This window comes from Sinohyriopsis cumingii, chromosome 18, assembly GCF_028554795.1.
Source record: "Sinohyriopsis cumingii isolate HCF-2022 chromosome 18, ASM2855479v2, whole genome shotgun sequence".
Classification (NCBI taxonomy): Eukaryota; Metazoa; Mollusca; class Bivalvia; order Unionida; family Unionidae; genus Sinohyriopsis; species Sinohyriopsis cumingii.
Window position 1 is genome coordinate 28,800,453 of NC_142978.1, and position 25,961 is coordinate 28,826,413.

The 25,961-nt window shown below is 33.1% G+C and overlaps 1 protein-coding gene across 2 annotated transcripts in view; it reads left to right on the top strand.

The window, feature by feature from the left end:
* The window catches only part of LOC149776294 (fatty-acid amide hydrolase 1-like), a 100,044-nt gene that overhangs the window by 59,454 nt on the left and 14,629 nt on the right, over positions 1 to 25,961 (top strand). For both annotated transcript variants that reach the window (XM_089942753.1, XM_089942755.1), the window contains exons 11-15: positions 7,067 to 7,192; positions 12,807 to 12,904; positions 14,249 to 14,354; positions 20,768 to 20,811; positions 22,285 to 22,324. In XM_089942753.1, coding sequence (XP_089798879.1) covers positions 7,067 to 7,192; positions 12,807 to 12,904; positions 14,249 to 14,354; positions 20,768 to 20,811; positions 22,285 to 22,324 — 414 coding nt within the window. The remainder of the gene's footprint in view (positions 1 to 7,066; positions 7,193 to 12,806; positions 12,905 to 14,248; positions 14,355 to 20,767; positions 20,812 to 22,284; positions 22,325 to 25,961) is intronic.

Sequence of the window (25,961 nt, forward strand, 5' to 3'; positions counted from 1 at the left end):
AAGATTAGAGTGGTGATGGTTGAGAGATTCGAAATTCCACCTCATCATAACGAGATCCACTATGGGTCAACTAAAACAGGCACAGATTCAATTGAAGACCAGGAAATGAATGTACTATTCTGTGTAAAGCAGTTGATTCCGTCTTGATCGCCAGTCTAGTAGGACCATTAGCCTAGCATGAATGTGGCAGACTTGAATGTTTGGAAAAATACAGCAAAGATAATTAACCCCAAGTGATAGCTGTTAGATATTATGTACAGGGTTCTGAATTTTACAGGCTTTGCAGTATTTTCAAGAAAATAAACCATACCATTACATATGACACAGTGCGGTATTTTTCAAGAAAATAAACCATACCATTACATGTGACACAGTACAGTATTTTTCAAGAAAATAAACCATACCATTACATGTGACACAGTGTGGTATTTTTCAAAAAAATAAACCATACCATTACATGTGACACAGTGCGGTACTTTTCAAGAAAATAAACCATACCATTACATGTGACACAGTGCAGTATTTTTCAAGAAAATAAACCATACCAGTACATATGACACAATGCAGTATTTTTCAAGAAAATAAACCATACCATTACATGTCACACAGTGCAGTATTTTTCAAGAAAATAAACCATACCATTACATGTGACACAGTGCAGTATTTTTCAAGAAAATAAACCATACCATTACATGTGATACAGTGCAGTATGTTTCAAGAAAATAAACCATACCATTACATGTGACACAGTGCGGTATTTTTCAAGAAAATAAACCATACCATTACTTGTGACACGGTGCAAGTATGTTTCAAGAAAATAAACCATACCATTACATGTCACACAGTGCAGTATTTTTCAAGAAAATAAACCATACCATTACATGTGACACAGTGCAATATTTTTCAAGAAAATAAACCATACCATTACATGTGAGACAGTGCAGTATTTTTCAAGAAAATAAACCATACCATTACATGTGATACAGTGCAGTATATTTCAAGAAAATAAACAATACCATTACATGTGACACAGGGCAGTATTTTAGTATTTTCAAAGGAAATTACACCATTACAAGGGATACAATTCAACATTTTCAAGAAATAAACCATACCATTACATGTGACACATGGTATTATTTTCAAAGCAAATAAACCATACCATTACATGTAACACATGGTAGTATTTTCAAAGGAAATGAATCATTACATGTGACACATGGTAGTATTTTCAAAGCAAATAAATCATACCATTACATGTAACACTTGGTAGTATTTTAAAAGGAAATAAATCATACTATTACATGTAACATGTGGTAGTATTTTCAAAGGAAATAAATCATACCATTACATGTGAGGCATGGTAGTATTTTCAAAGGAAATAAATCATACTATTACATGTAACACATGGTAGTATTTTCAAAGGAAATGAATCATACCATTACATGTGACACATGGTAGTATTTTCAAAGGAAATGAATCATACCATTACATGTGACACATGGTAGTATTTTCAAAGGAAATAAATCATACCATTACATGTAACACATGGTAGTATTTTCAAAGGAAATGAATCATACCATTACATGTGACGCATGGTAGTATTTTGAAAGGAAATAAATCATACCATTACATGTGACATGTAGTATTTTCAAAGGAAATAAATCATACCATTACATGTAACACATGGTAATATTTTCAAAGGAAATAAATCATACCATTACATGTGACACATGGTAGTATTTTCAGAGGAAATAAATCATACCATTACATGTGGTGCATGGTAGTATTTTCAAAGGAAATAAATCATACCTTTACATGTGACATGTGGTAGTATTTTCAAAGGAAATAAATCATACCATTACATGTAACACATGGTAGTATTTTCAAAGGAAATAAATCATACCATTACATGTGACGCATGGTAGTATTTTCAAAGGAAATAAATCATACCATTACATGTGACATGTGGTAGTATTTTCAAAGGAAATAAATCATACCATTACATGTGACATGTGGTAGTAATTTCAAAGGAAATAAATCATACCATTACATGTAACACATGGTAGTATTTTCAAAGGAAATAAATCATACCATTACATGTGACATGTGGTAGTATTTTCAAAGGAAATAAATCATACCATTACATGTGACATGTGGTAGTATTTTCAAAGGAAATAAATCATACTATTACATGTAACATGTGGTAGTATTTTCAAAGGAAATAAATCATACCATTACATGTGAGGCATGGTAGTATTTTCAAAGGAAATAAATCATACTATTACATGTAACACATGGTAGTATTTTCAAAGGAAATGAATCATACCATTACATGTGACACATGGTAGTATTTTCAAAGGAAATGAATCATACCATTACATGTGACACATGGTAGTATTTTCAAAGGAAATAAATCATACCATTACATGTAACACATGGTAGTATTTTCAAAGGAAATAAATCATACCATTACATGTGATGCATGGTAGTATTTTCAAAGGAAATAAATCATACCATTACATGTAACACATGGTAGTATTTTCAAAGGAAATAAATCATACCATTACATGTGACATGTGGTAGTAATTTCAAAGGAAATAAATCATACCATTACATGTAACACATGGTAGTATTTTCAAAGGAAATAAATCATACCATTACATGTGATGCATGGTAGTATTTTCAAAGGAAATAAATCATACCATTACATGTGACATGTGGTAGTAATTTCAAAGGAAATGAATCATACCATTACATGTAACACATGGTAGTATTTTCAAAGGAAATAAATCATACCATTACATGTGACGCATGGTAGTATTTTCAAAGGAAATAAATCATACCATTACATGTGATGCATGGTAGTATTTTCCAAGGAAATAAATCATACCATTACATGTAACACATGGTAGTATTTTCAAAGGAAATAAATCATACCATTACATGTGACATGTGGTATTTTCAAAGGAAATAAACCATACCATTACATGTGACATGTGGTATTTTCAAAGGAAATGAATCATACCATTACATGTAACACATGGTAGTATTTTCAAAGGAAATGAATCATACCAGTACATGTGACACATGGTAGTATTTTCAAAGGAAATAAATCATACCATTACATGTAACACATGGTAGTATTTTCAAAGGAAATGAATCATACCATTACATGTAACACATGGTAGTATTTTCAAAGGAAATAAATCATACCATTACATGTGACATGTGGTATTTTCAAAGGAAATGAATCATACCATTACATGTAACACATGGTAGTATTTTCAAAGGAAATAAATCATACCATTACATGTGACACATGGTAGTATTTTCAAAGGAAATGAATCATACCATTACATGTAACACATGGTAGTATTTTCAAAGGAAATGAATCATACCATTACATGTAACACATGGTAGTATTTTCAAAGGAAATAAATCATACCATTACATGTGACATGTGGTATTTTCAAAGGAAATGAATCATACCATTACATGTAACACATGGTAGTATTTTCAAAGGAAATGAATCATACCATTACATGTAACACATGGTAGTATTTTCAAAGGAAATAAATCATACCATTACATGTGACATGTGGTATTTTCAAAGGAAATGAATCATACCATTACATGTAACACATGGTAGTATTTTCAAAGGAAATGAATCATACCATTACATGTGACACATGGTAGTATTTTCAAAGGAAATAAATCATACCATTACATGTAACACATGGTAGTATTTTCAAAGGAAATGAATCATACCATTACATGTAACACATGGTAGTATTTTCAAAGGAAATAAATCATACCATTACATGTGACATGTGGTAGTATTTTCAAAGGAAATAAATCATACCATTACATGTGACACATGGTAGTATTTTCCAAGGAAATAAATCATACCATTACATGTAACACATGGTAGTATTTTCAAAGGAAATGAATCATACCATTACATGTGACACAGGGTAGTATTTTCAAAGGAAATAAACCATACCATTATATGTGACACATAGTATTTTCAAAGGAAATAAATCATACCATTACATGTAACACATGGTAGTATTTTCAAAGGAAATAAATCATACCATTACATGTGACATGTGGTAGTATTTTCAAAGGAAATAAATCATACCATTACATGTGACATGTGGTAGTATTTTCAAAGGAAATAAATCATACTATTACATGTAACATGTGGTAGTATTTTCAAAGGAAATAAATCATACCATTACATGTGAGGCATGGTAGTATTTTCAAAGGAAATAAATCATACTATTACATGTAACACATGGTAGTATTTTCAAAGGAAATGAATCATACCATTACATGTGACACATGGTAGTATTTTCAAAGGAAATAAATCATACCATTACATGTAACACATGGTAGTATTTTCAAAGGAAATGAATCATACCATTACATGTGACGCATGGTAGTATTTTGAAAGGAAATAAATCATACCATTACATGCGACATGTGGTAGTATTTTCAAAGGAAATAAATCATACCATTACATGTAACACATGGTAGTATTTTCAAAGGAAATAAATCATACCATTACATGTGACACATGGTAGTATTTTCAGAGGAAATAAATCATACCATTCCATGTGGTGCATGGTAGTATTTTCAAAGGAAATAAATCATACCTTTACATGTGACATGTAGTATTTTCAAAGGAAATAAATCATACCATTACATGTAACACATGGTAGTATTTTCAAAGGAAATAAATCATACCATTACATGTGACGCATGGTAGTATTTTCAAAGGAAATAAATCATACCATTACATGTGACACATGGTAGTATTTTCAAAGGAAATAAATCATACCATTACATGTGACATGTGGTAGTAATTTCAAAGGAAATAAATCATACTATTACATGTAACATGTGGTAGTATTTTCAAAGGAAATAAATCATACTATTACATGTAACATGTGGTAGTATTTTCAAAGGAAATAAATCATACCATTACATGTGAGGCATGGTAGTATTTTCAAAGGAAATAAATCATACTATTACATGTAACACATGGTAGTATTTTCAAAGGAAATGAATCATACCATTACATGTGACACATGGTAGTATTTTCAAAGGAAATAAATCATACCATTACATGTAACACATGGTAGTATTTTCAAAGGAAATGAATCATACCATTACATGTGACGCATGGTAGTATTTTGAAAGGAAATAAATCATACCATTACATGTGACATGTGGTAGTATTTTCAAAGGAAATAAATCATACCATTACATGTAACACATGGTAGTATTTTCAAAGGAAATAAATCATACCATTACATGTGACACATGGTAGTATTTTCAGAGGAAATAAATCATACCATTCCATGTGGTGCATGGTAGTATTTTCAAAGGAAATAAATCATACCTTTACATGTGACATGTGGTAGTATTTTCAAAGGAAATAAATCATACCATTACATGTAACACATGGTAGTATTTTCAAAGGAAATAAATCATACCATTACATGTGACGCATGGTAGTATTTTCAAAGGAAATAAATCATACCATTACATGTGACACATGGTAGTATTTTCAAAGGAAATAAATCATACCATTACATGTGACATGTGGTAGTAATTTCAAAGGAAATAAATCATACCATTACATGTAACACATGGTAGTATTTTCAAAGGAAATAAATGATACCATTACATGTAACACATGGTAGTATTTTCAAAGGAAATGAATCATACCATTACATGTGACACAGGGTAGTATTTTCAAAGGAAATAAACCATACCATTATATGTGACACGTGGTATTTTCAAAGGAAATAAACCATACCATTACATGTGACATGTGGTATTTTCAAAGGAAATGAATCATACCATTACATGTAACACATGGTAGTATTTTCAAAGGAAATAAATCATACCATTACATGTGACACATGGTAGTATTTTCAAAGGAAATGAATCATACCATTACATGTGACACATGGTAGTATTTTCAAAGGAAATGAATCATACCATTACATGTGACACATGGTAGTATTTTCAAAGGAAATGAATCATACCATTACATGTAACACATGGTGGTATTTTCAAAGGAAATGAATCATACCATTACATGTGACACATGGTAGTATTTTCAAAGGAAATGAATCATACCATTACATGTGACACATGGTAGTATTTTCAAAGGAAATGAATCATACCATTACATGTAACACATGGTAGTATTTTCAAGGGAAATAAATCATACCATTACATGTGACACGTGGTAATATTTTCAAAGGAAATAAATCATACCATTACATGTGACACATGGTAGTATTTTCCAAGGAAATAAATCATACCATTACATGTAACACATGGTAGTATTTTCAAAGGAAATGAATCATACCATTACATGTGACACATGGTAGTATTTTCAAAGGAAATAAACCATACCATTATATGTGACACGTAGTATTTTCAAAGGAAATAAATCATACCATTACATGTAACACATGGTAGTATTTTCAAAGGAAATAAATCATACCATTACATGTGACATGTGGTAGTATTTTCAAAGGAAATAAATCATACCATTACATGTGACATTTGGTAGTATTTTCAAAGGAAATAAACCATACCATTATATGTGACACGTAGTATTTTCAAAGGAAATAAACCATACCATTACATGTGACATGGTAGTATTTTCAAAGGAAATAAATCATACCATTACATGTGACACAGGGCAGTATTTTCAAAGGAAATAAACAATACCATTACATGTGATATAATTCAGCATTTTCAAAAACTAAACCATACCATTACATGTGACACATGGTAGTATTTTCAAAGGAAATAAACCATACCATTACATGTGATATAATTTAGCATTTTCAAAAAATAAACCATACCTTTACATGTGACACATGGTAGTATTTTCAAAGGAAATAAAAAAATACCATTGCATGTGACAGTACTATTAGTTACAGAACACTCTTTCATATCAGAATAATCTGATATCTGATACATTACCAGTCACTAGTATTCTGCACAAGATGAAACTCTTACACTGTCTATTCCATAGCTATTCCAAAGCAAGAGGCCACTGAAAATTGGTTACTATGTTAATGATGGCTACCTGCAATCAGTCCCAGCATGCCAGAGGGTGGTGATGATGGCCAAAATAGCTTTGGAGGCTCAGGGCCATACAGTAAGTTGTTTCAAAAGTTTAGTAGTTTTTCACTGTAAATTAAAGCCATTCATTTGCATGTGAATAATGGAATGGTCATGAATTTCATTTAAGGTTTATTTTATATTTTATTTTTAATACATAACTTGTTTCAATCCATTTTTATTCTTGGTTAATGAGAACCATATATAATATTCACATTTTTTATTCCTCACTTTCTTGAGTTTGCATGCTGACCCAGTCTTGTTTGAGCATGTTTTGATATAAGGTGGCATTATTTGTAAGCCCATGGTTATAAAAGTATGGCTTTGCTATGTACATATATTTACCTAGAGTGCTGAAGCTTTAAACTGTACCTACCCAGTCAATCAAACATGCCAGTTGGATGGTACAGTATTCCCACCATGGCATTTTAAAAGCTGGAGAAAGAGACATTGTAACTTTTAGACTAGCTTGCATGTATCCTAGTCAAGTTGTCCCCATATTGATATACAAATGTGGCCACTGTGGATTGTTTATACATGTCACTTGTTTGCATTTGTACCGATTAGTTGTTACATTGTATCATGCATTGTATTGCTTACTAGATGCAAGTACCACATATTTACAAAATTTATTTAAATAAGCACAGTTGGGTTTTATTGACCTCGTATAATTGTATAAAATTAAAATATGGAAAATATAGACAAACAGAAACTGTGTGGGTGTCAGTACTGTTAGAAACAAAGCTGTGTTTTTGGAAAGTGTGATTTGTGAAGCAGAGGTTTCAGCCTGTAACTGGAAATATTTAATAATATTATTTGTACAGGAATTACAACTTAATATTCCTGAAATTTGAAAAAGTTCATTTTAAACGTTTTTATCATTTATCACCATTATTATTCAGTTAACATAAGCATATTTCATTCAGTGCAGATTGATCGAACCTTGCTTTTCTCACTTCCGCATCCTTGAGAACATTGAAGTATAAAAAGAAATATTCAGATCTTTTGAAAACAGAAGGCAACAATTAAGTCATAGTGGTCTAACTCCAGGCTTGCAGTCCAAATGTGGCCTGCTCTAATACAAAAGTAAGTTCTATAATTGTAGTTTAATTACTATGGTATGCATACATTTTCGGTCCATGCGGCCCAGTGTTGACCATGTTGGTCCACCCTGAATCAACTTCATTGGACATGATGTGTTGTTTTGAGTGTGTCACACAGTCAGAGAGATGATTGCCAATGCCACATGAAATTGAAACAAAACCCTAAGGATTATGTCAAGTTGAGAGATTGCATGAAGCTGTTCAGCTCCAAATGGTTCCTGAAGGCAATTAAGGTCTTAGGGTACATTGCAAACTTTTTAGCTGAAGGTATTTCCAAGTGAAGGCATCTACATGTATTTTGATTAGTTCCAAAGCACATAAAGCATTTGGTATAAATCCATCAATGAATGCAACAAAAAAAATGCTTTAAAAATAAAATAATACATATTGACAATGAACCTAATTTGATGTATTAATAATAACATCATTATATTAAAAGACTTCTTTTTATTATTTTTCCTAATTTTGTATTTAAAATTTGAATTTTGAATTCATTCACTTTTATGTACTGTAAATAAATTAAATGCATCAGATCAATTGCATATATGAACCAGTCCATGAGAAAACAATATGGCCTTAAACTGTTTAGATTTTCATATCATCTAATGTTTGAGACTTATATAATTTTGTTGGTTTGTATTAGCATAGTTTTCAGAATGTCATGGTTACATCCAGCACACAGATTTAACATAGTAACTTAAACTGACCATTACATTCAATGTTGATGACATCATGAAAAAAGGATGATGATGATGGTGTGCTAACTTTTTATGAATGTACAACAACTTTAATTCACTGATAAAAAGGAGCAATGCATTGTTTTCTCATAATATACTGGCCTTAGCTGGATTTCAGACAATATCTAGTTCTCAGAAAGAGATATTTCCCCATATCTCACATGATTACTCTACTGAACTAGAGACTGTTATAATCATAAATTTGTAACAAAGCAGTTAGGGCTTTTCAGAAGGTGAATTACTCTGCTTGCAACTTCATTGTTTCAGCCAGGATGTACTATTGTTGGATATGATGTTACTGTATGTGCTATTGCAGGATGCACTTTGTTGCAGAATGTGCTGTTGCAGGATTTGCACAAAATAAACTACAAGGCTCACAGACAGTGAGATGTATTGGCCAAAAGTGGTACATTTACAGTGAACAAGGCCTTTTAATCTAATTAGATGTGCCACTCATTAATAACCTGAAATTATCAATGATTGTGTGTTTTTTTTTTTTTAATGAACAAAATTTATCAAGGAACCTTTTCCAGTTGCAACAGTTGCTATCCTTCACCACTTATCTTTATTTTGCCCCCATTCTTCAAATTTTATGGCAGGACTTGGGAATATCCTGAAAATATTACGTACTCTGTCTATCCAATAATATTTTTTTAGAATAAACTCAGCATGCTATCAAATTGATATAGCATCAAATAAAATATGACAGTAATTTGTTCTTGTTGTTGCTGTGGGTTTTACTGACTTTTTTCAGTACATGATAGGCTTTACATGGCAACCAGGTTTTTTTGGTGGCATTAGAACCCAGATAACCTCTTGAGAAACCTCCAACCCAGGGGTAGCAATAGGTGAGATGTCATTGATCTGTAGTGGTGAGCACCTTTGACCACTCAGCCATCTAGGGCCCCTGAAAGAAATTTAAGTAACACACTGAGATAACTTTCACCTATATTTTGTTCACATTTTTTACTTTAAGGAGAAATTTGTACTCTGCAAATTTAGTAAGTCACATACTTCCAGTGACATCAAATGACCCTGACATAGTGGTATCTGCATTTGCAAAGGCAGAAAAGTTTTGTTAAAATTTAGATATAACACAACAGATAACCAATTCTTTACCCCATTATCATGAAGATGATACTAATTCCTACAAAAATGATGGTACTAGTGAACAAGCTGATAAATGCCATAAAACCTAAAACAAAGCCAAACAGAAAGTGAAACTTTTGAGGACTGCACAGGGTACCTTGCAGAACTCTTGCTCTTTGAACAGCTTGCATGTGCATAAATCAAGCATTTAGTTATATATGAGACAATAAAAATGGGCACTTTTGGTTCTTACAGTGTTTGTCATTCAGCTCAACAAGACTGTTTGAAACTGACCGTGTCTATAAATGTTAGTATCTACAGGTCAGGTTTGCTTTTACAATATTGTCTTTAAGTGTGGCAGTGTTAGCATGTACAGGTCAGCTTTGCTTTTACAATATTGTCTTTAAGTGTGGCAGTGTTAGCATGTACAGATCAGGTTTGCTTTTACAATATTGTCTTTAAGTGTGGCAGTGTTAGCATGTACAGGTCAGGTTTGCTTTTACAATATTGTCTTTAAGTGTGGCAATGTTAGCATGTACAGGTCAGGTTTGCTTTTACAATATTGTCTTTAAGTGTGGCAATGTTAGCATGTACAGGTCAGGTTTGCTTTTACAATATTGTCTTTAAGTGTGGCAATGTTAGCATGTACAGGTCAGGTTTGCTTTTACAATATTGTCTTTAAGTGTGGCAGTGTTAACATGTACAGGTCAGGTTTGCTTTTACAATATTGTCTTTAAGTGTGGCAGTGTTAGCATGTACAGATCAGGTTTGCTTTTACAATATTGTCTTTAAGTGTGGCAGTGTTAGCATGTACAGGTCAGGTTTGCTTTTACAATATTGTCTTTAAGTGTGGCAGTGTTAGCATGTACAGGTCAGGTTTGCTTTTACAATATTGTCTTTAAGTGTGGCAATGTTAGCATGTACAGGTCAGGTTTGCTTTTACAATATTGTCTTTAAGTGTGGCAATGTTAGCATGTACAGGTCAGGTTTGCTTTTACAATATTGTCTTTAAGTGTGGCAATGTTAGCATGTACAGGTCAGGTTTGCTTTTACAATATTGTCTTTAAGTGTGGCAATGTTAGCATGTACAGGTCAGGTTTGCTTTTACAATATTGTCTTTAAGTGTGGCAGTGTTAACATGTACAGGTCAGGTTTGCTTTTACAATATTGTCTTTAAGTGTGGCAGTGTTAGCATGTACAGGTCAGGTTTGCTTTTACAATATTGTCTTTAAGTGTGGCAGTGTTAACATGTACAAGTCAGGTTTGCTTTTACAATATTGTCTTTAAGTGTGGCACTGTTAGCATGTTCAAATCAGGTTTGCTTTTACAATATTGTCTTTAAGTGTGGCAGTGTTAGCATGTACAGGTCAGGTTTGCTTTTACAATATTTTGTCAGTCATTGTGCAGTGTTAACATGTACAGGTCAGGTTTGCTTTTACAATATTGTCTTTAAGTGTGGCAGTGTTAGCATGTACAGGTCAGGTTTGCTTTTACAATATTTTGTCAGTCATTGTGCAGTGTTAGCATGTACAGGTCAGGTTTGCTTTTACAATATTTTGTCAGTCATTGTGCAGTGTTAGCATGTACAGGTCAGGTTTGCTTTTACAATATTTTGTCAGTCATTGTGCAGTGTTAGCATGTACAGGTCAGGTTTGCTTTTACAATATTTTGTCAGTCATTGTGCAGTGTTAGCATGTACAGGTCAGGTTTGCTTTTACAATATTGTCTTTAAGTGTGGCAGTGTTAGCATGTACAGGTCAGGTTTGCTTTTACAATATTTTGTCAGTCATTGTGCAGTGTTAACATCCATAATACAGGTTTACTCTTACCATACTGTCAATCAGTGTGCAAATGTTAACATACACAAACTGAGTTTACATTTACTATGTATTCAGTCAGTGTGCAGCAATATTATAGCTTTACTATTCTTTTCACAAGAATCCATTATTATTCCACATATTAAAAAAAATAATTATTTTGTATTAGATTTGTATGCAATTTTTAACTTGACTTTTTGTAGTGCATGATTTATGAACACAGTTACTCAGAAACTGTTTAACTTAAATAATATATTGTGGTATGTTTATTTGCGTATTTATTTGACCAGGTTATACCTATGTGCCATTTAAACAAATTTTGCATTGCTTCAGTGGCCTGATGGTTAGAGTGTCTGCCGTGGATGCAGGCAGTCACAGATTCAAACCCTGGCAGAGTCATACCAAAGATTTATAAAAAGGGTACTAACAGCTACCTCACTAGGTGCTCAGCATTAAGAGGTTGGTGTTAGGACTGGGTGCATTGGTATCCAGATAATGTGACTGGGTGGGACATCATGCTACACGTCTGCAGCTAGTTACCCAGTGCTAGACATCACTATAAACTGCACACTGTAGACATTGTAGCAATATGACTGAAAATTTCTTAAAGCTAAGTTAAAAATGCAAATCACACACACACACACAGACACAAATAAACTTTTTTTGTTCTTACACTCTTTGGCATTTTTCTGTTTTGTTGCTTTGGGACAAAAATAAACTTATTTGTGTGTCTTCCATAAGATCTATGGACCAGCCTTATTCGTCAAAAGGTTGGGATGGACTTTTTACAAAAGCAAAATAATCAATATTTTTTAACATGTATTAAAAATGAGTAGTGTTTTTATCATTAAGCATGGGTTTATCAGTGGATAAATAGTTATTTTAATTGACTTACATGTCCACAGGTGATTTCTTTTGATCCACCTGATGTACCCAGGATGTGGACTGAATTGTACCTGAAAACAGTAGCAGGTGATGGTGGCAGGACATTCTTGGAGGCAATGTATGTCAAATATAGGAACTTGAAATTAAATATAATTTTGAAACTCCATTAAATAAAATGTCTGAACAAAAGTATCTTTTGACCTGTTTTACATACTTGATTGTCAGGTGTATATCATTCAACATGATGTATACCTTTGTAAAGTACAGTAATAGCATGTTGTCTGTAAGAATCAAGTGGTCCAGTTTGTGTCTTAAACTGTAGTAGTTGTCTTGACTTCATTAATTCTATGCACTTTTTGCAAGCAAATCTAAGTCCTGCTCATATATACAGTGGATTCAGTTTAATTACATATTGCTTACATCCTCGATACTTGCATAAAAGTTACATGCACACTCTTTTTTCTTCCCATGTGTCATTAAATTTGAATGCTATGTATAGTTGTTGCTGTCATTGTTATACTAACTATAAATTAAGTGCATACCTTTCTAATGTTGTTATACTATTACTATAAATTAAGTGCATACCTTTCCAATGCAGTTTTTTATGCTAACTATGAATTAAGTGCATACCTTTCCAATGTTGTTGTTATAATAACCACAAGAAGCACCTCAGATATAATTTGGAGATACTTAATACTGAATTAAAGGACAGTAAAAAGCCATATAACAAACAGTTATAGTCTGAATTAGAGGAAATTAGAGGTCTTTATAACAAGCAGGCAATACAAAATTAGTCTCTTGAGTTAGTTTGTCATTGTGTAGACCAGTATCGGTACAAATAAAGTACCATGCTAAAGGCATGATTTTTTTAATATAACATAAAATTACAGGTACAATATCTGTTTACTTCATTACCAGTTGGATGTTGAGCTTGTAATGTCACTGCTTTAAAATAAAGTTCTTTTTGCATTGTGATCTCTTTACTTTACTTTATTTGTTGATTCTTTTAAATGACAAAGCTTGTTGAAGAATAACATAGCCAGCTGAAGTCTATGTGCATATTTCCTTGCCTATTTGAAATATAAATCTGAAGCATTATTTTGTCTTTATATCAATTTTTTATGTTCATTTTGTCTCTATGCATTTACATCCAATGTATCATGATGATTTGATGATGTCGCAACATGGTAAGATGTACATTGTTAATTTTCTGCGTGACTTTCATGTTTTCAATTTAAGCAAGTAAGTGATGTAAGGGAATAGAATAATTATCATTTCTTGTATCTTCAAAGACCAAATGAAAGTAAAGTTTGATCAGTGCTGAGATTGACACTGTAAGGCAATAAACTTCCAGTTTCTGGTTGCATTATTTGTTTTATGTGAAGCTCTGCTCTCCAACCTCAAGAATAGAAGTTTCTGTTCTTCATATGAGCCATACCATAAATTCTATTAATCTTTACAGACAGAAGGACATTCCTGATGACTGCATTCAGAAGTTACTCTTTAGCTGTAAAATTCCCAGGTGGCTTGTATGGTGCTTGAAAGCCATAATAGGGCTAATCACACAGGTGAGTGTTTTTATTGATTTAATCTTTGGCAATATACCAAACAAAATAATGAAACAAAAGGTTTCTAGAGTCCCTAACTCTAGAAACCTTTTGTTTCGTTATTTTGTTTGGTATATTGCCAAAAATTGAATCTATTTCTTGTATACAGGCAAAGAGATGTGCCTTCTGGGGATGTCCAGTCAGATCACATCTATCATATGTGTACAGGCACAGAGGCATGCCTTCTCAGGATATCTAATCAGATAATATCTATCACATGTGTACAGGCACAAAGACAGGTCTACTAGGGATGTCCAATCAGATTAAATCTATTCCATGTGTACAGACACAAACACAGGCCTTCTGGGGATGTCCAATCAGATTAAATCTATTTCTTGAGTACAGATACAGGACAGATCTATCACATTGTACAGGCACAAAGACAGGTCCACTAGGGATGTCCAATCAGATTAAATATATTCTATGTATACAGGCACAGAGACAGGCCTACTGGGGATGTCCAGTCAGATTAAATTTATTCCATTTGCACAGGCTCATAGAAATACCTACTGCAGATTGAGTTTGGTCACCTAATTTGGAAATGTTTATAGCAGTGCTTTCTAATGCCAATTGTTGATCATTGTCAGAAAATGGCAAATACCTTCAAGACCCTAATGTAAAAACTTGTCTATCCACATAAACATATTTTAGATTTAAATACTACAGTAATGATTAGGACAATAGACATGTAATATTTTTGGATCTATTATTCACTTATGGTAAGCAAAACTAGCAGATTTTATCTCCTGCAATTAGTTTCTACATAATGGTTAAATAATATTTGCTTGAATGCATTTTTCATATTTTCTCAAAAGGAAGTGATGTCAGAAAATCCTTACTTTACAACGTCTCTCAAATTCCATAACATAACCTTGTTCTATATGCTTCTGACCTGCATGATTACATTTTTAGGATAATCTTTCTATCTCATGATATTTATATTTTCCTTTCTTTGAAAAAACAAATAATCGGATGATGTAGTACTTCATAGACACAGTAATGTCTCTAACTCCATGTTCACTATGGCTTCACATGGATTTTGTACAGAAACTAATGCAAACACATTAGTTAAAATGGGGAGCTAAACATAAAAGTGCTTTTCACAGATTCTACTTTATAAAAACAAATTGCTCTTTACATATTGATATTTAAGTTTCAGAACAGAACTTGGTATGATTTCATTATCAAATGGTAACTTTTGGAAATTGAGCAGTGAGAACTTACTCAGGAGACTGCTCCATTGGCCTAAGTGGTTAGAGCATCTGCCTCAGATGTGGGAGGTTGCAAGTTTGTACCCCAGCGGAATCATATAAAAAAAACTTATAAAAATGGTACCAGCAGCAGTTTCACTTGGTGCTCAGTACTAACAGGTTAGTGTTAGGACTGGTTGGCCTGACATCAGGATAATGTGACTGGTTGGGACATGATGCTACATGTATTTGACAAGATGCCCACATGCTAGACATCACTATAAACAGCCGCACTGCAGACATCATAGTAACATGAACAAAATTGTTAAGCTATGTAAAAAATCCAAATCACACACTTGCTCAGGAAAAAGGGTTAGTGTTCAGTTAGCTATTAAAACACATGCCTGTGAATGTTCAAGAGTTTGTTGATACAGTTGTTATAAACACTGCATGCAATACATTTCACCTAGTGCTACAACACAACACTGTCAGAACTACATTGCTAGGATAAGAGAGCAATATCAGAGGTCATAAACTATTGTTATTGTATGTCTAAAAAAGTCACAGGGCAAAGTCGTTTTCACATTCATAACAGAAGAAAGTAAAGTTTACATGTTTTAAGTGACTTAGTCACCCACTTCTCCTGGTGGCATGACCGTTGACTCTGTATTAGGCTTATCAGTGTCTTTGTTCATGTCATCATACTCTGTAGTAGGTATATCAGTATGTATATGTGATCATACTCATTCTATAGTAGGTATATCAGTGTGTACATTTGATCATACTCAGTCTGTAGTAGGCATATCATTGTGTACATATGATCATACTGATTCTGTAGTAGGTATATCAGTGTGTACATTTGATCATACTCAGTCTGTAGTAGGCATATCATTGTGTACATATGATCATACTGATTCTGTAGTAGGTATATCAGTGTGTACATTTGATCATACTCAGTCTGTAGTAGGCATATCATTGTGTACATATGATCATACTGATTCTGTAGTAGGTATATCAGTGTGTACATTTGATCATACTCAGTCTGTAGTAGGCATATCATTGTGTACATATGATCATACTGATTCTGTAGTAGGTATATCAGTGTGTACATTTGATCATACTCAGTCTGTAGTAGGCATATCATTGTGTACATATGATCATACTGATTCTGTAGTAGGTATATCAGTGTGTACATTTGATCATACTCATTCTGTAGTAGGCATATCATTGTGTACATTTCATCATAGTCTGTAGCAGCCATATCATTGTGTACATTTGATCATACTCAGTCTGTAGTAGGCATATCATTGTGTACAAGTTGATCATACTCAGTCTTTAGAAGGCATATCATTGTGTATATGTAATTATACTCAGTCTGTAGCAGGCATTATGTACTGTGATCATATTCAGTCTGTAGTAGGCATTGTTTGTGTATATGTAATCATATGCATTCTGTAGTAGGCATATCATTGTGTACATTTGATTGTACTCATTCTGTAGTAGGCATTGTTTGTGTATATGTAATCATATGCATTCTGTAGTAGGCATATCATTGTGTATATGTGATTGTACTCATTCTGAAGTAGGCATACCTTTGTGTACATATGATCATACTGATTCTGTAGTAGGCATATCATTGTGTACATGTGATTGAACTCAGTCTGTAGTAGGCATATCATTGTGTACATGTTGATCATACTCAGTCTGAAGAAGGTGTATCATTGTGTATATGTAATTATACTCAGTCTGTAGCAGGCATTATGTACTGTGATCATATTCAGTCTGTATTAGGCATTGTTTGTGTATATGTAATCATATGCATTCTGTAGTAGGCATATCATTGTGTACATTTGATCATACTCATTCTGTAGTAGGCACATCATCATGTACATTTGATCATACTCATTCTGTAGTAGGCATATCATTGTGTACATGTGATCATACTCATTCTGTAGTAGGCATTGTTTGTGTATATGTAATCATACACATTCTATAGCTGGCATATGATTTTGTACATGTGATTATGCTTATTCTGTAGTAGGCATGTCATTGTGTATATTTGATTGTACTCAGTCCTTAGTAGGCATGTCATTGTGTACATGTAATTGTACTCATTCTATAGTAGGCTTATCATTTTGTACATGTGATTATACTCATTCTGTAGTAGTAGGCATATCATTGTGTACATGTGGTTGTACTCAGTCTGTAGTAGGCTTATCATTGTGTACATGTGATCATAATCAATCTGTAGTAGGCATATCATTTTGTACATGTGATCATACTCATTCTGTAGTAGGCATATAATTTTGTTAATGTGATCATAGTCTGTAGTAGGCATATCATTGTGTATATGTGATCATAGTTTACATTAGGCATATCATTGTGTACATGTGATCATAGTCTGAATTAGACATATTATGTACATGAAATAATAGTCTGAAATAGGCATATCGTTGTGTACATGTGATCATATTATGTAGTAGCCATATCTTTGTGTACATAGAATTAATATGATAGGGCATCTGTTGCTGGCAAGGCCATTGCTGTTATGATACAGTACATGTTCTAAGCAGTCAGTTTATGTCCAAAAGAAAAAGAAACTTTATCTCACCACATCTTTACATCAGAAGAATGCCACTGTAATCTGCATTTCACATTTTACAAATTTGAGTTTTGGCATGGTATGTGCATACTGTCCTACCTAAAATCATAAATCTTTTTGAAGATCAGATTTGTGATTTTTAGTATGATATATAAGTAACCAAAGAAGGTCACTGTGATGAACATTTTATGCTCTGTGATCTACATTTCACATTTTACAGAGATCACTGTAGTGGCCTAAGTGGTTAGAGTGTCCACCTTGAATACAGGAGATTCTAGGTTTTAACCTCAGCTGAGTCATAATAAAGACTTATTAAAAAAATGGTACTTGCAGCTGCCCTGCTTGGTGCTCAGCATTAAGAGGTTAGTGTTAGGACTGGTTGGCCTGGTATTAGAATAATGTACTGGGTGGGACATGATGCTACATGTCTGCAGCATGATGCCCCAGTGCTACACATCACTATGAACTGCTACACTGCAGACATCATAGCAATGTTAAAAGTCTAGATCTCACACGCATTTGACAGGCTTTGGTTTTGGCATGCCATGTGCACACTGTCTTACTTAAAATCATGGTGATAATTAGATGCATCCTTGTAAGTATTTCACATGTACAACCAAAAAAGGTAACTGTAACTGACATTTTTTGCTTTACTCAGAAGGCCCTTTCTGACCAGTGCATTTGAAAATAGGATGCAAATCTGTTACAATATTAATTGCATTGTGTATTATGATAGGTTACCCTCAACAGGTTAACTGTGGTTTTCATATGTGAATGAGTATGGGATTTGGATGAGTGGTCTGCATGCTTTTTATGTAAGGCATCACCTTAAGTGTCTACATAAGATAATTATTGCTACATAAACTAATATCTAGTACTGGATCTCAAACCAAGGTTACCACAAGCATGTGACTTCCAGAGGTGGACAATGATAAGAGCTTCTGAAGCTGATTTTAGAAACATGATTTTAAAAATCATAATATAAAAACAATATTAATTGCTTTTTTATATAAATGATTACATTACTTCTGTGCTCTGTATTTTATGCCCTGTTGCAGTAGGTGTTAGGTGGGTTTAATGCTTGCAGTATGTGTTAGAGAGGTTCAATGCTTGCAGTATGTGTTAGATGTTTGATGTGTGCAGCAGGTGTTAGTTGGTTTTATTCTTGCATTATATGTTAGGTGGTTTAATGCTTGCAGTATGTATTAGAGGTTTAATGCTTGCAGTATGTATTAGAGTTTTAATGCTTGGTTTGTGTGTTAGAGGTTTAATGCTTGGAGTATGCATTAGAGTTTTAATGCTTGGTTTGTGTGTTAGAGGTTTAATGCTTGGAGTATGCATTAGAGTTTTAATGCTTGGTTTGTGTGTTAGAGGTTTAATGCTTGGAGTATGCATTAGAGTTTTAATGCTTGGTTTGTGTGTTAGAGGTTTAATGCTTGGAGTATGCATTAGAGTTTTAATGCTTGGTTTGTGTGTTAGAGGTTTAATGCTTGGAGTATGCATTAGAGTTTTAATGTTTGGTTTGTGTGTTAGAGGTTTAATGCTTGGAGTATGCATTAGAGTTTTAATGCTTGGTTTGTGTGTTAGAGGTTTAATGCTTGGAGTATGCATTAGAGTTTTAATGTTTGGTTTGTGTGTTAGAGGTTTAATGCTTGGAGTATGTATTAGAGTTTTAATGCTTGGTTTGTGTGTTAGAGGTTTAATGCTTGGAGTATGCATTAGAGTTTTAATGCTTGGTTTGTGTGTTAGATGTTTAATGCTTGGAGTATGCATTAGGGTTTTAATGCTTGGTTTGTGTGTTAGAGGTTTAAGGCTTGGAGTATGCATTAGAGTTTTAATGCTTGGTTTGTGTGTTAGAGGTTTAAGGCTTGGAGTATGCATTAGAGTTTTAATGCTTGGTTTGTGTGTTAGAGGTTTAAGGCTTGGAGTATGCATTAGAGTTTTAATGCTTGGTTTGTGTGTTAGAGGTTTAATGCTTGGAGCATGCATTAGAGTTTTAATGCTTGGTTTGTGTGTTAGAGGTTTAATGCTTGGAGTATGCATTAGAGTTTTAATGCTTGGTTTGTGTGTTAGAGGTTTAATGCTTGGAGCATGCATTAGAGTTTTAATGCTTGGTTTTTGTGTTAGAGGTTTAATGCTTGGAGCATGCATTAGAGTTTTAATGCTTGGTTTGTGTGTTAGAGGTTTAATGCTTGGAGTATGCATTAGAGTTTTAATGCTTGGTTTGTGTGTTAGAGGTTTAATGCTTGCAGTATGTATTAGAGGTTTAATGCTTGCAGTATGTATTAGAGTTTTAATGCTTGGTTTGTGTGTTAGAGGTTTAATGCTTGCAGTATGTATTAGAGGTTTAATGCTTGGAGTATGCATTAGAGTTTTAATGCTTGGTTTGTGTGTTAGAGGTTTAATGCTTGGAGTATGTGGTCAATGTTTGTCTAAAGTGATTACTGGTAAGGCTTCACAGAGATGAGCTGTGTGATTATTGATTACACTCTAGTTTATTAAGTAAATAATGTAAAGATAAATTATAAATGATAAAGACATATTTATGCATGTCTGTGATGTTAGTATGATCCATTCTTCAGGATCCTGTCCAAAGGCAAGGCATGACATCATTAAAAGGATGCGGGTATGTAACTCTTTTATATGTAGTTTTTATCTATTTTGTTTATCACCTTTTCCTAGCACATTAATGTAGATTTGATTTATCACCAATATACTCTCTAAAGCAATCAAAATGTTTAATAATATAATATTGAATATACAGAAAAGGCCATCTTATAAAGAATCAATTTAATGGCTTTCAGTATTTAAATATCATGTGTTATATTTGCACAAATTTCAGTTTTTCATTTTATTGATGAGTTAAATAAATTTTTAGCTCTGCATATATTTATATATTTATAATGTATATGCCATTTTTGTAAAATCTAGTATATGTAAATTTGTACAATATAGTACATATAAATTGATTCATAATATTTTCACAGAAATATATGCTGAATTGTTTGTTTATTCTTATGGCCCATTTTGTAGTTATGTCTTTCTTAGTTTGTTGATATGGCCTATTTTGAAATTATGCCTTTCTTAGTTTATTGATATGGCCCATTTTGAAATTATGCCTTTGTTTAGTTTATTTATATGGCCCATTTTGAAACTATGCCTTTGTTTAGTTTATCAATATGGCCATTTTGAAACTATGCCTTTGTTTAGTTTATTGATATGGCCAGTTTTAAAACTATGCCTTTGTTTAGTTTATTGATCTGGCCAGTTTTGGAACTATGCCTTTGTTTAGTTTATTTATATAGCCATTTTGAAACTATGCCTTCCTTTGTTTATTGATATGGCCGATTTTGAAACTACATCTTTGTTTAGTTTATTGATAAGGCCATTGAAACTGCCTTTATTTGTTTATTGATATGGCCATTATGAAGCTGCCTTTATTTGTTTATTAATATTGCCATTTTTAAACTATGCCCTTGTTTAGTTTATTGATATGGCCATTTTGAAACTATGCCTTCCTTTGTTTATTGATATGGACATTTTGAAACTTGGCATAAAAATACAGTTTTCTTCAATTAGAATGCATTCCAAGTATGATATAAAACATGAGGAACATTTTTTTCAGGGAGGTAAATATGAATTGTACTTGAACCTTTTTATTTATTATATAATTGTTTATGTCAAATGAAGTTTGTAAAATGTGCCTAATAATTTCTGTATTTAGCAAAAGCCTTGTTGAGCATATATTGAAAAATTATTTCTTGGGTTTCATAAATTTCTTTGGCAATTGGAAAATTTGTAAGATTCTGTTTCTTACAAGACACAACAAAACCTTTATACCATTTACTTAAATAGTTCTTCATTGATATATATTTTTATGTATATTTAGGTGTCATGGGCATTACAATTTACTTCATGTCATGGTGTTGTCAATTGTGTATTTTGTCTTTGTATCTGTGCAATATGGAGACAATGTATTTAAATGTATTTTATGAACCTAAAATAATACAGTAGTCACGTGATAAATGAAATGTATTGTCTTTTTTGTGAGTTTGCGTACATTTTGTTACTCGTAGTAATTATTTTTTTTCCCTTACAGGTCAGTTTATGAATGGTGGCAGCAAGCGAAGGCTGTAGAGGTAAACAAATAAGCAGTACAGTCTTCATATTGATTTTGACTGGGATTTGTTTTCTTTGTTTCTGAAATTTGTTATATTTTATTTTCTGTAAATATTTGTTCTGTTTGGTACCAGTTAAATTTTGTCTTAGAAAGTTTAATCTAGCAAAAGCGATGTTTTATGGAGTTTATCATATTACCAGAAAACCAGATTTTCTAAAAGATTTACCTTTTGCTATGCTAAAGAAGTTGGAAGACTTGATATGGTTTATCTTGAAAGACTTGTGTCTATCATTTACTTCTTAAAATACATTATCAAATCATAATACCTTATGAGAACTGCTACTACCTTGCAAATCCAGCCCTCCAAGATTAAAACTTTATAGCTTAAAGATAAAAATTACATAGAATGATCTAAAAGAATAATTTCTTTCATATTTTTGTGTCAAAAGGCTAATACTTCTATCAGAAAACAAAAATTAATCTTCAAATAAAAATTAGTAAATTTAATAAATTAAATAGTGAATTAATGACACTGGTTTCATTTTAATGGACACTCATATTTTTTAACAATCATTTATTTTTTGTAAACAATGCTGACAATTATTCCCCCCCCCCAAATTTTAGTTTACTTAATTGTTTTGTACACAATTTATGTAATCTACAAGTTAATGAAATACAGTTATCTATTTCAGCTATTTTCAACAAGGAATTACTTGTAATTTCAGTGGACAATATCCTATATACTCGCTAATGAGTTGACTATTCTGTGAATCAAATTCCTCCCCACCTCCTCTTTAGACTTCAAAAAGCCAATTTCTCACTGACCCTTCTTTAAGTCAAGGTGTATTTTGCAAGTCAAATATGTCTGAGGGTGACTTGTCATCAGTGATTTAGAGTTGCACTTTGGAAAATAAACAAGCCCAACTCAATGGTTGGATAGATAGATAGATAGATAGGAAAAACAATGACAGAACTATTGAATGGAATATGTCAAAGATAAATTGACAACTTACAATTTGTCCTAATTAAATCCAATCAAATCCAAAATGTTTGATATTTTAAATCCATTTATTTAATAAAACCATGAACTCAGTTATAGGTCACATACTGATATAACAATTGTTCCGAATTATCCAATTTACAGTATGCAATAAAATCTTAAATTCCTCACCTCTTAAAAATAAACAATGAAAGTTAAGTATGCACTTTTGTGATTCCCAGTATCTTATAAATGCCACTATCTAATATCATCTGGCACAAAGTCTAAGAATTCATATTCATTGTCTGATAAAGTGAAATCTTCTTTGCTGTCTAGTGATTGTAAATCATCATGGACTAGCCATTGTAAATATGATCTGACTTCATTTCCTGAGGTAAAATAAAGAGGGTGCTGCCTTTACAAGCTAAAACAGATTACGGTTAAACATCCACCGGATGATGTAGAACTCTATTTGGTACTGAACAAGTACATGTAGTAAATTCACAGCTCAATCAAAAAAATGTCCACTTGAAAACAAATCGATTGCTGCCTTTACAAGCCAAGGGCTTATCATGGCATGTAAATCTACCTTACGGAAAAGGAAAATACAACATAAATCATAACTTTTATTGCATAAAACCGTGTTTATGCACAACAAAACAATGCTGAATTGTACGAAAAATGATTTAATACATGCATTGTAAGAAATATAGGATACATGAGTATATGCATTCGTCTCACTCACTCTCTCCCTAATTTCTCTCAAACATGCATTATTCATTATTACCAATATTCTACAACATCAAATTCATAAATAAAATAACATCAATACCTAATTTCAATAGTTTAAAAATATTTGGCTCTGTCTGTGGGGGCTACTCATGGGCTAGAATCTGAATGTAAAAGACTGATTCCCAATCAGTGCTAGGATGTATTCTGGGCTGATCCCAGCTGAAATAGAATTGGTGCTAGGCTGATCCCAGCTCAGTGTAAAAGACTGATTCCCAATTGGTGCTAGGCTGACCCCAGCATTACATGGTACTATGGGCTGATCCCAGTTTAAATAGACTATGTGCTAGGCTGATCCCAGCATGCTAATGTATTCTGGGCTGATCCCATCTTAACTAAATCTATGGTAGGCTGATCCCCGCATAAGAGTGTATTCTGGGTTGATTCCATATTTGTGGAATAGAGCTAGGCTGATCCCAGCATGAAGAAAATTTCTTAAATTTTCCTATTTAAACTGTGAAAGTAATGTAAATAACGGGCTTGACCTTGACGTTATTAGTATAGCCTATGAGTATCCGATTGGGAAAAAATGCTAAAAGACTGATTTCCAATCATTGCTAGGCAGATCCCATCATTACAGTGTATTTTGGGTTGAGGGACGATGCCAGCTCAAATAGAATTGGTGCTAGGCTGATCCCAGCTCGATGTAAAAGACTGATTTCCAATCAGTGCTAGGCTGATCCCAGCATTACAGTGTATTTTGGGTTGAGGGACGATGCCAGCTCAAATAGAATTGGTGCTAGGCTGATCCCAGCTCAGTGTGAAAGACTGATTTTCCAATCGGTGCTAGGCTAATCCCAGCATTACATTGTATTCTGGGCCGAGGCTGATGCCAGCTCAAATAGAATTGGTCCTAGGCTGATCCCAGCTCAATGTAAAAGACTGATTCTCAATCGGTGCTAGGCTGATCCCAGCATTACAGTGTATTCATGGCTGATCCCAGCTCAAGTAAAACTGCAAATGAAATTTACTTATGTTACAAGTTTAGCATATGAGTATCCGATTGGGGAAAAAATTATATCCCCTGGCAGTCCCATGCGCATGAATAGAGTAAGGACACAACCCACGATGTATCCATTAATTGGTGGGGGTGGGCCAGCACAAATCCCTAAGAAAAGTTTGATGCAGAAACTCTAAATCTGGGTGGTGACTGGGGGGGGGGGGTGTCAGGCCAGCACAGCCATAATAAAAGTTTCATGTGGAGACTCCAAATCCATTTTCTGTACCTTTGAAAAGCCAAAGAAGTGAAACTCTACATACATTGTCACATGTACATTTGAAAAACTAGAGAATTGACTGATTACATGGTACTCTATATGATCATGCAATGTTACATTAGTTTATCTAATTTGGTTGGCTCTTGGAATTCTACTGCCAATGCCAACCAGTAGGAATAGTTCTGCTCTTCCCCCCCCCCACAAGCCCCATGAAGACAGCAAGTAAGAGGCTAATAACAGTCTCTTGCATAATTCCCTGTCTGCCTCTCAATTTCAGGGTACATGTTCAACACTCCTATCCAAGTGTTAACCACTGACTAAGCTATATAATTTGGCATTACATCATCTTACAACGACACCAAGTCATCCCTCAATGGTCATTAAGAGACAAACTCAATTGGAACACTGGCAGTGTGTACCTACAATAACTCAAGATGATCAAGTTGTGCATAAACTAAAATTTAATAAATTGTCATTTTATGCGCAACAAAATAATACTGAATTGTACAAGAAATGATTTAATACATGCATTGTAAGAAATATAGGATACATGAGCATATGCATTCATCTCTCTCACTCACTCTCCCTAATTTCTCTTAAACATGCCACTATTCATTATTACCAATATTCTACATCGAATTCATAAATAAAATAACATCAATACCTAATTT